Here is an 11,074-nt window from a genome sequence, read left to right as displayed (position 1 = left end):
GACGGGGGGGACGACTGATATGTTTGAGTTCAAGAAATCTATCACTACACAGAATCAAGAATGTATAGTTATTTAGTTAGAGATTATAGTAAAAGTCACACATTAGTGCTAACTTGAGGTGTTGATACATACTGCCTGACCATGACTGACATATTTTAATTACATGATTATATATACAATAAAGAAGCAAAATGTAAACAGTTTCAAGACATGCATTTTCAAAGTTCTAGTCTCTTATGTGAACCATTAAATAGCCACAATTCGAAATATGACATGCTCTACAAACAGATTCCCTTCAGTGCACATCCACAGGAAGCATCATGTCATGTGTCTGCATCATCGGCTCTGTGTACCATGTAAACACAGCTGCACACAATCCAGATAACACGAAATTAGATTCCCGTGTACATACGTGTTTACAACTGATTTGTACGTTAAGGTGGGGAGTGTATATCTGTGACCATGACATAAAAACCTGCACAAAACAAAGCCGCTGCTCTCCTATCTTCAACAGCAGTGTTAGTCCTGTAATTTGATGCCTGCAGTTTGACAGTATTCTGCTGTCCAGACACAGGTAATCATAAGGTTAATGTAAAGGAACACATAATGAGAGATGGAGAGAAACGCAACGATAGCAATCTATGTCACTTTTTAGCCGTGGAGCTCATTCATACCTAACGTTAACTAGCTGTTAGCCAACTTAGCTTGTTAGCTTTCAATAAGGACTTAACGGTTAACAAGCCAAGCTAACCACACATTACTTATAGGGTTGCTTACTACAAATTAAACAGTTGTTACCTTGTCTATCACTTCTTGCCGTGCCTCTCGTTTACTATGCTTCCTTTCCTCTATGCTGCCCTTACTCTCAAAACTGACTACATGCTCCGCCATGACACTCTCCGAATGTTTTCACGAGTGTCGTAAAGCGCTGCCGTTTACGTCAACAGTTGAATTGTGGTACTTGTAGTACAATACTGCTCCGTGTTTTAGACATTTATTTTAAAGCTGTTCTCAAGCCTTTACTAAGTCCTTTAAAAAACATATGTAATATATTTGACTGTACCTTCCCTCCCATTAATACAAATGGATGTTTTGGATACAAAAAATAAAGACAGAGAGTCAGTCAATCTAAAAAAGTAATACAAATGGGGGACTTCTTCTTTTGGTATAATTGTGTTGTGCACATCGGTATCGTCATGGTGAAACAGAACATTGAATTATTCCTTTTTCAGCACTGAACAATCATATCCCTAACACACCATGCAGGGAAGGAGATATTTAATTTTATTTCAGTATAAATGTTTATTGACTCATGGTAAAGGTACAAATTCATTCCAAATCACAGCACAGCAAGTCACATAGCGTTCATGGCTTTAAAAACGTATTGGTGGTCCATGCATTGGCTTTTCATGATGGAGCACAAGGTTCAACACCCAGGGGAGGGACATCTTTTGTCTTCTGCTATGCTGATGTTAAATCTGGAGAAATTGTCCCCACCACTTTTTTAACAAAGTAATGTCCATGATACGAACACACACACACATACATTTACAGAGTAGGCTGCTACACCTTAATCAATAAACCACCGTCAATAAATGCCACCAAACCATCTCTTGCTCAGCACCACAGTGTTTGTTTGGGTCCCAGAGGATTTAGGAGCCACAGGGGTAGTTTAGTCAGAGCTGCTGACCAAATACCAACCTGCCACAGGAAGGGCCACAACAAATAACCGCGCAACACTCCACTCCCATCAATACCCCATTATTCTACAATTCATTGTGTCTTATCAGTCGTCTGGTAAAACTAATCTGGTTGGTTAATGGGATGTAGTGTGAGTGTTGGTTGCATTAATCTGAAATGAAAGGTTGGATTGATTATCAGTTGATCCATCCTTTGGTCGACTAGTAAAGGCATTTCTTTTTTTATTACATATAAAACTAAGGAATAAATGCTGCCTTTAAATTGTGCGCAAGGGAATTGTTTAATAAGGATGATGTATTTAAGACTATATGTTCAAGGCTGGCAAATAAAAAAATGTCATCAAGAAGGTTTTTCATTTTTAAATCTTTAACTCATACAACCTGAAGTACTGCACATTAACTTTACTCTTACTAAATGCACAAATGCATGGTTTGGAGAATGATCTACTACGATCAGGCGCTTCCTCTTGCAGACACATTTTATAAAAGAGAGAAAAAGTCCTGCTTCTTGAATTAATAAATAGCTTAACAGCCTGAAATGCCATGTTACACATGCACTCCTAACTTGAAAAGGTCGGGCACACGCCATTTACAGCTTAGTGAGTTCATATTATACACCAAGGTCAAAGACTGAGGAAGCAAAGTAGTGAGGTAACTAATATTGTTGAAATGTCACTACAGTGTAAGCACTCTGGAGTGGAATGTCAAAGTTTACACAGCACCTAGAGTATGTTTACAACCTGTGCTTTTTAACATCCCACAACCTTCACATGTTTCAGCAAGCTGCATTTATTTAAAGCAAAAGTGCAGTGCAAGACTTTTTAAATTCTGATATACTGCAGATATTTATTTTCATAGTAATATGTGTAGTGTTCTTTTTCTAGTTCCTTTTTTTTGTAATTGTATATTTCTTCTAAACATTTTTTAATAATGGTTTCACAGTAGTTTTTATATTTTTCATATCTCCTAACTTTCTATTACTGTGTTTTATACCATTTCACAGCAATGCCAATTCGTTGTATGCGTATACCTACTCGGAAATAAACCTGAGACCATGTTACTACCACCATGTACTTTCCAACCTTAGTAGGAATAATGCTAGAAGTAAAAGCACAACAAAGGCAGGCATTTGTAAAGTCATTACATTGATTTATTTAATTTAGTCTTTGTTTACATTGCATTAACTCTTTTGCTTCAACATATATGTGTAGCTCAATTTTAAGTGTGTCACTTCATCTGTTTAAGGCCTTCTCTAGTATAACACACCAGTTACCCTGGTCGTGGTAGCTGCTCTGCACTGTGACTCCTGCCTGCTGAGCACACAGCTGCTCCAGCTCCCCCTGCTGGAACACATGGTAATAGCGATGAAAAACTGGGGCTGGGATGATCTCCGACTCCGACTTTAGAGCAGAACTGCAGGTCTGTGATGTGTCGCAACCTGGAATGGGTTTAGAGCTGTGAGTGGCAGCAATGGTGTCAAGACTTGAATCAGAAAACATGTTGGAGTCAAAGCCCGGACTGGTGGCAGGGTTACAGTCCAATGTGGCTTTAGACCTCAAGGTCTTTTTAGATCTCTCTTTCTGTTGATCCTTCTTCCCACCCTCTCCTGAATCTCCCTCCACTCGTTTTTTCCCGTCTTTCAGATGCCAGGGAACCAAAAGGTCCTTGGTTTCGAAGGCTGTGCGGTTGGTGTGCACACTGAGTTTGCCATCAGTCACATGTTGATTGTTGTCTACTGTCCTGTAGTTGTCTTCTGAATGACTGCTGCTCTGGACACTCGATTTCCCTTGAGGTTCCTGGCTCTCTTCTGGTGAGTTTTCAGCTGGGTTGTGGTTCTCAGGAAGCTCTTTGTTCTGGTCTTTGAGGTACTTGGACCTCTGCTTGTTGTACTCTTGTTCAAAAGCCCAAACGTAGATTAGCGCTCGACCTCCAGGCTTCAAAAGTCTCACCAGCTCCTGCACTGCTGCCAGTCGACGCTCCTACAACACACACACAAACAACTTAGTCGGGAAGCAGAAGCCAAGGCATTTAATGGATATTCCAATCATTAAAAACAATATTATAAATTATCAATGTATGTATGAAATAACAGTTTATTCATATGAATAACTTCTTATTTTAAGAATAATACAACATTGTCAATTTCAGTGTTGCCAAATACAAATCAGTGCCACCAAACCCAACAGTTCCTGATCCCTTTGAGGATACACATTTGAGAGGGAATTGTCCCAAATGTGGATATACTGTATGTTTACCCAAAGTTTCAAGCTTGTAGCCTGTGGTTGAAACAGTAGAAAAGTTCCTAAGACACTAAAGAAAAAGGTTTCATAGGGCCCTAAATATAGTTTTAGTCAAGTGACCGAAGAACATTGTTGTTTTTTGTGAGGGTTAATCTCAGCGTGTGTACCTGTGTGGAGAAGTGGTGTATGACAGCTATAGAGATGCAGGCATCACAGGAGGCTGCTCGCAGAGGGACACTGAGCGCATCGGATACAAACGCCTGGAAACCTCTTTCTGCACAGATCTGTACCAGAGCACTGCTGCGGTCACAACCAACCTGGAAAGACAACAAAAATGGGCAAACAAGAAATCATTCACAAACAGAAAACCAGGAACAGAGAGGTCTAAACATGTAAAAGGTCAAAACAAGACGAGAATCAGTATTTTTTTCATGTTAATGTAAGGGCATTCTTTATTTAGAATTTTACCTAATTTATATAATATAGCGCAGAGTCAAACAAGCTCTTATTCTTCCTTTAGCCAATAAGACGCGAGAAAGTCCAGAGACAGAATGGGAAAATATTAAACAAGGAGTTTGAGCAAAAGACATAGACGTCAATTTAAAACATAGAAGAAGACATTAGATAAGTGAAAGAAAATAAACAATTCAGTAACACATTTGGTCCCAGGGAGCAATTCAATCACGCATCTTATTGCTTCCTCCCCAAAGAGACAGAGGTGATAAGAGATGGTGAGAAATACCACTCGACTCTCAATCTGTTACTGACATGCACACACACAAAGGTCTAGCCTCTTCATTTAAAGTGAAAATGGGAAGGTTAACAGTGTTATTCTGCAATGAGAGAGGTTGTGAGAAGGGAAGAGGGAGAGGGGGGAATATAGAGATGAAACAAAAAGAAGGCGCAGAAGGAATGAAATAAATGTAGGAGAGAAAAACAGAAACTCCGAAAGTTGGTGTGTGACCTGCATGGTTAGAGTGTTCTCAGTAATGATTTATCACGGTCTGAGTCAGGATAAGCTGCTTACACGCACCTCCAAATCCCAAAAATGAATATCCCAGTGTGCATACGTAAACAGTAAATGTAGGATATTGCCATGGAAACTGAGCTTAAAACAATGACAACCAGCAGAAATCCCAGTGAGAGCCACACAGGCATCAGCACTGAGCATATCAGTATTTTTAGCTCATTTAACACAAGACCTAATGTTTACGCTTAACAACCAAGCTACTTTCTGATTACTGCCAATTCATAAAGCTTTGTACTTGTATGTTAAAATGTTGACATGTTTTAGATTTAGAAAAAAAATCATTAAGCACATGACTTTACATAAGGAGGTAAATAAGTAAAAACAGCAGCTACTTACCAACGGAAAGTGCAAAGATACAAACCTTTGAACAAATATATTTTGAAATCATTTTCTCTTGGAATAGAGGCTTATCATAACAGTTACCGGTAATTATGTTTGGAGCTAAGTTTACAGTACCGGTATATGCCTTCTTTCTGAGAGTGGGAGGATCACATTTAATTTGAGTTACAGTAGGGAAAACACTTGTTGGAACAAGTTTAGCCCTGGTTAGTAGGCCTGTATCATATGTCTGCTTTTATTTTGTATTTAAAGCTTCTACTGAGATGTTCAAATGACGCTTTGAGTGTCAGTCGTCATATTTGATGATGTCATAACCCTATAAATAGTCCTCAAACTAAATCCTCAATTTGAATAAAGTGATTAATCTGATTAATTTAGTTATATATCTTTAATGAATGTTACTCATGTCGGCAGGAGGCTAATCCAATGTGCTGTTGAACTGTAACACAGGAAGTTGATTTTTTGACCTCAGTGAAAGTGTTAGAGTTAGGGAGAACGGCAACACATATTGATTGAAGAAGGATATATGAAAGAAAAAAAGCATAATGTGAATTTTTTTAATGTTTACAACAACCTTTTTATAAGAACTTTTGATATTTGAACCTAATAATCTGGATATATTGTAAATGTGTGGAACACACAAGTTGGAATCAATGCTACAAAGCCAACACTGAAATAAAATTCTGAAAATAACATAAAAAACTCATTATTTTGCTATTTCTGCTGCAAATTATTTAAGGATCGTTTGTGAAACAGAGCCTGACGTTATGAATTGATCTGTTCATGACTTATGAAGTTGTGAGGCATTCTACAGTGGGGATAATCGAGGAAGAAGTAGCAAAAGAAACTGAATAGAGAAGGACATTTCCCCACGGGGATCACTGAAGGATCACATAATCACAGACATCACTGTAATACATGAGGACACTCACTGCACTCAGCTCGGGGTTGACTCCCAGGTATTTCCCGTTCCCACAGCCCACATCAGCCAGCACGCTGCCAGGTGGGAGCGAGGACAGGAAGTGGCAGACACGAGGCCAGGGGGAGTGGCGGGTGCTGCTGAAGTGTGAGGCGATGGCATCGTACACCCGGTGCACATACTGCTCCTCCAGAAGGGCCGCGTCGGCATGGCAACAGGGTAGTGAGGGAGGGGGCGGCGGAGAGGGTTCTTGGGGGGCTCCCTGACTGTCACAGGCAGAGGGGAAGGCTGGAGAGAAGGGGGGGAGGAGAGGGAAAGGGGTTAAATGGGGGAGATAAAGGTGTGTATCATCAGCATGTATCATATGTACTTTACAGATGGTACTTTTTTATTTTATTTACAAAATGTGCCTTGGGTTGTCAAATGCCGGTAGGAAATGATGTGTTTTATTGTTCACATTCAAGACTCTCACCACAGCGGCAGGGTTCCTTTCTGATCTTGCGGAAAGTGAGAGAAGTGCGGGTGCCCCTCTTGCTCAAAGTGAGATTGCTGCTAGTCTGGAGGTCAGGGGTAATATCACCAAAGGATTGTGGGTCGCACGCTGGCACCATGTCAAACTTACGAGGAGTTATCCTGAGAGAAGATAACAGACAGTTAGTGTAGTGTTCCACAGGCTTACATCTGCACTTTATTGTGAATACCAGAACATGTGACCAAATCCTGAGCCTGTCATTGGTTTATCTTCATGTTGGAAGGGATTAAATGACAAACTGCAATAAAGCCCAGATTTACATCAAGAAATTACTTTTCCCCTTTAATGGAAAAGAGGTAGAAAAGACCTGTCACTAATGTGTGAATCAACCTAAGGCTCATGTTAGGATAAACTGACTGACGGGTCCATCTGACCCAGGCCGGCTCACCCATGGGTCCAGAGGAATCTGCTCTCTCCCTTCATCACCAGGAGGCTCCGTTCTGGTAAAACCACGGCAACGAGGCGACCATCGGGGTGACGGAACTCCATCACCGTCTGCATTTAAAATACAAACATGCTTATGAAGGAATACTGAGGAAGTCACTCACTCACACAGCAAAAGGAGGATATGACTATAAATATTTCTTTGCAAAATTGCAATTGGTTTAGTTTTTATCATTTTATTGTGTATTTTAACAAGGCCATATGTAGTGTGGCTGTTTGATGTATGGACATTTTTACTAGACCTTTGAATAATCAGTAGTTATGTGTCTAATTTATGTATTTATAACAATTGTTCATGCAATATTAAATGTGCTGAGTGAGTTATAGTCTGTAGATTAGTACATTTTCTTTCCTAAAACGTAATTATTATTTCCAAACCACAAAACTGCAGAATCAATAAATATTCAATTATGAAAATAATGCATGAGGTCACAGAGAGGATAAAAACAAACACACACACACACCCTGTTATCTCTCTCACTAACCACTAACCATCTCCACCCCAGCGCTGGTGTTTGATCCTGATGTTTTCTTACGGCGCATAACAGCATGAGCCCTGCTGGGAAATTACATCTACACAATTTCAAACTGCTTCCCTCCAACTTCTGACAGCAGGAAAATTGGATTTTGTGAAGTAGAAGTGTGTGTTTGTGAGTAAGTAAAGGACTGATAAGTGTTTGTGTATGATTGTGAGAGAGCAATATACATGCATCACCAGCAAATGATCAGATTTTTGCCTAAAACCACAACACACACACACACACACACACACACACACACACACACACACACACACACACACACACACACACACACACACACACACACACACACACACGGTGCTGTTCCCGTCAGAAGAGTTTTGGCCAATCAATGAAACCAGTGGAATGTGACTAAATCAATGTTGATGCTGCGAGCTACGCTTCACTACAAGACCATTCATCATTCAGACACACGTGCAGGCACGCACACTCCTCCTGCAAACACCAACAGGGTTATTAAACCTGTAAAGCTATTAAATAAAAGACTAATTCATTTAACTGCAGAAAAGTCTATACGTTTTTTATTCAGTTTATTAACTTGATATATTTTAGAAGCAATGACTTCCTCAGGTGATAGACTGAAAGTGAGCTTTACTTTACAATGCATTGAAGAATTGATCGCAATAGGATCAACTTTCTACAGTTACACATACAATACTAATAAAACCCCAGGGAATAGGAATCTCCAGTACATCGGGTTATTCACGGGTACCAGCAGTTGTTTTGATTTTTCTGCATGTTTTTCTTTTTGTTTAATAATGTATGCAGAGTCCTCCCTTTGTGTTGAAAAAGTTAATCCCTTGTATCGTTTTTCCAAATAAATGCTATTCATATTCTTTATAATCACGTCAACATATTTATAAAACCTTGCTTTTAGGGTTTGAAATAGTTAATGTCATGCAATTATTAAACCCTATGTAATTGATATCTTTGAGTGTTGTGTTGTGAATCTGTAAATGTTGAAGTATTGATGGAAGAGCTCAGCCTTGGACATGAATCAGGTGAACTCTACATAGGTATTTGTCAAATGTCCTACTAGTGCTTAATAAATCATTTTTTGTTTTGTTTGCAAAAGCCTTTCTTTTTTGATATTGTTTCCACGTTGTGAAGCCCTTAATCTCTACTGAAGATCTGGGACACAGAACGCACTGCACTACACACACATGCTGTCTGTCAGTCTGTGTGTGACAGATGCTGTGACAGATGACAGCTGATTGCTAATAGAGCCCCTGCTCTTTCAGACGAGCAGGGACAGATGGGTGTTCGTCTGCAGAAGCCTCCCTGCAGAGACTAAATCAACATCCCAGCACCAGGTGAGTAGTCAAGGACAAAGCAAATCCCACGGTTTAGAAAGGTTAATCTGTATCTGTCCACAACCAAGGGGACGCCTCTAAATGAGTCATTTACTACGTACTGAATCCACTGAAGGCCACTAGTGTGAGCATGAGAATTTGACAAAATAGAAGTGTGTCAAAGATGGTGCAAAGCAGGGGACTACATGTCAGTAAAATCGCAAACAGACAAAATCACACTAACCTGAGACAGATGAATCAGTCAAGTGAAGTGAAGGAAACAAGAAAGGCATACAATCATAAAAACATACGTCTGATGGCACTTAGTATATTTCCATGTGCACCTGCCTTTTAGCTCTGCATCCCTGATCTTTGAATGGTTAACTTTCTTTTAAATGATGGATGGTTGCACCTTGAGCAGCGTCGGTCGATATTGGCTACACACACTGATTGATGAATTGTATGGTTGGGTCAATTACCAAAACACAGGGCTGTTGGGAGTTGTTCCCTGAACAGCATGTCAATTATATTTTGTTAAAATGTTTAATATTACAAAATGACGGACTGACTTTCTTACCTTTGCCCCCAGGCTCAGTGACATAATGGTGTCCTCAAAGGCAGAGTGAGTGTCCACATGAGGGGGAATGCCTGAAAATATTATAAAATATACATTAAAATTGTTGGACAAGTCGAGATGCATCAAGGTTCTTTCAAATAAATAAGTGTTTAGATCCAACTTGTTTTGTTGGATGTCTGATGGACACCATTGAACCTTTGGTGATGTGTGACACTCAAATCATACTGGAATGTAACAATACATTTGAATTGATGTGCTTGAAACAAATCTTTAATTAAAATCCTTATTTCAGCCCTCAAAGTTTTGCCAGCACTGCAAATCTGAAAAAAAAAGGGACCAATGACTTTTATTATCCCTTATAATATAATGTTGGAAAGGTTTTGCTGCCACCTGTTGGTATGAGTTATTCAAATCTAAATGTTTGTCTGTATTTTGTGAGAACATCCAAAGAGTGTTTTTAACTAGAGCGTCTGAAAATGCAATAAGTCGTCTTTAAGTTTTGCACTCTTTTAATTGAGACACATTGTTTAAGCTGCAGTTATGGTTAGCAAAGAACTCTGCAAGGGTCCCTATAAATCAGTTAATCCACTAAATATTGATTTAATGTACTGCTCCAAGGTAAAAAGACATAAATCTTATATATTGCATATCATTTGTGTTTTGACCAGCATTCTCATGCACATGGTCAGTCATGTTGACATAGCCGTGTTAAATCCTGTGAAACGTATCTTAGTCGGTACCAAATACAGTCATTAGAGACACAGACTGGAGTAACTCACCCTGTCCAGACTCATACTGGTTGACAGTGAGCTGATCTGGCATGATGTCGATGTGTTGGTTCTTTACACACCGCTCCAGAACAGGGAGACACTCCTGAGGAATACCTGGATATACAGGGACACAAACACATTTATGAGCTACTATAGTATATTTTTGACCTTTTCGAAACCATTACAATTAGAAGCAGTCAAGAGTACTATATAACGTCATATGTCCAATACATGAGTTAAACATTTAAATAAATATATGGAGGTATCATACTGTACTTGACATTTTCAAAAATACAATACTCAAATTCCCAAGCTGAGCTCCAAAATATATTAATAGGTGGTAATTTTCTGCTTGAGAATAAGTTTGGAACTTGTGTTTTCTGATATTTCGCAACTTTAACTGATAGTTTCTCGAAATACACAGCGATGCTTTGCGGTGAATAAAATGTGTTCATGAAGGAAAGTAGTGTTGGCCAAACCTATCATGTATGAANAAACATTTAAATAAATATATGGAGGTATCATACTGTACTTGACATTTTCAAAAATACAATACTCAAATTCCCAAGCTGAGCTCCAAAATATATTAACTATATAACTAACTAATAATATTAACTGTGGTAATTTTCTGCTTGAGAATAAGTTTGGAACTTGTGTTTTCTGATATTTCGCAACTTTAACTGATAGTT

At 39.1% G+C, this 11,074-nt stretch overlaps 2 protein-coding genes across 2 annotated transcripts in view; both read right to left on the bottom strand.

The window, feature by feature from the left end:
* Positions 1–913, bottom strand: part of cwf19l2 (CWF19 like cell cycle control factor 2) — a 23,437-nt gene extending 22,524 nt beyond the window's left edge. The window contains exon 1 of the mRNA XM_010770768.1: positions 799–913. Within this exon, the coding sequence (XP_010769070.1) occupies positions 799–891 (93 nt within the window). The 5' untranslated portion in view covers positions 892–913. The remainder of the gene's footprint in view (positions 1–798) is intronic.
* A 1,562-nt stretch (positions 914–2,475) lies between these two features.
* alkbh8 (alkB homolog 8, tRNA methyltransferase) overlaps positions 2,476–11,074 on the bottom strand; it is a 12,671-nt gene continuing 4,072 nt past the window's right edge. Inside the window, exons 5-11 of the mRNA XM_010770767.1 lie at positions 10,395–10,553; positions 9,616–9,686; positions 7,149–7,255; positions 6,701–6,861; positions 6,242–6,516; positions 4,108–4,257; positions 2,476–3,679 (exon numbers count right to left, since the gene is read on the bottom strand). Of these exons, the coding sequence (XP_010769069.1) occupies positions 2,933–3,679; positions 4,108–4,257; positions 6,242–6,516; positions 6,701–6,861; positions 7,149–7,255; positions 9,616–9,686; positions 10,395–10,553 (1,670 nt within the window). The 3' untranslated portion in view covers positions 2,476–2,932. The remainder of the gene's footprint in view (positions 3,680–4,107; positions 4,258–6,241; positions 6,517–6,700; positions 6,862–7,148; positions 7,256–9,615; positions 9,687–10,394; positions 10,554–11,074) is intronic.

This window comes from Notothenia coriiceps, unplaced genomic scaffold (genome assembly GCF_000735185.1).
Source record: "Notothenia coriiceps isolate Sejong01 unplaced genomic scaffold, NC01 NC01_scaffold00009193, whole genome shotgun sequence".
Taxonomy (NCBI): Eukaryota; Metazoa; Chordata; class Actinopteri; order Perciformes; family Nototheniidae; genus Notothenia; species Notothenia coriiceps.
This window is presented reverse-complemented; position numbering and strand designations above follow the sequence as displayed.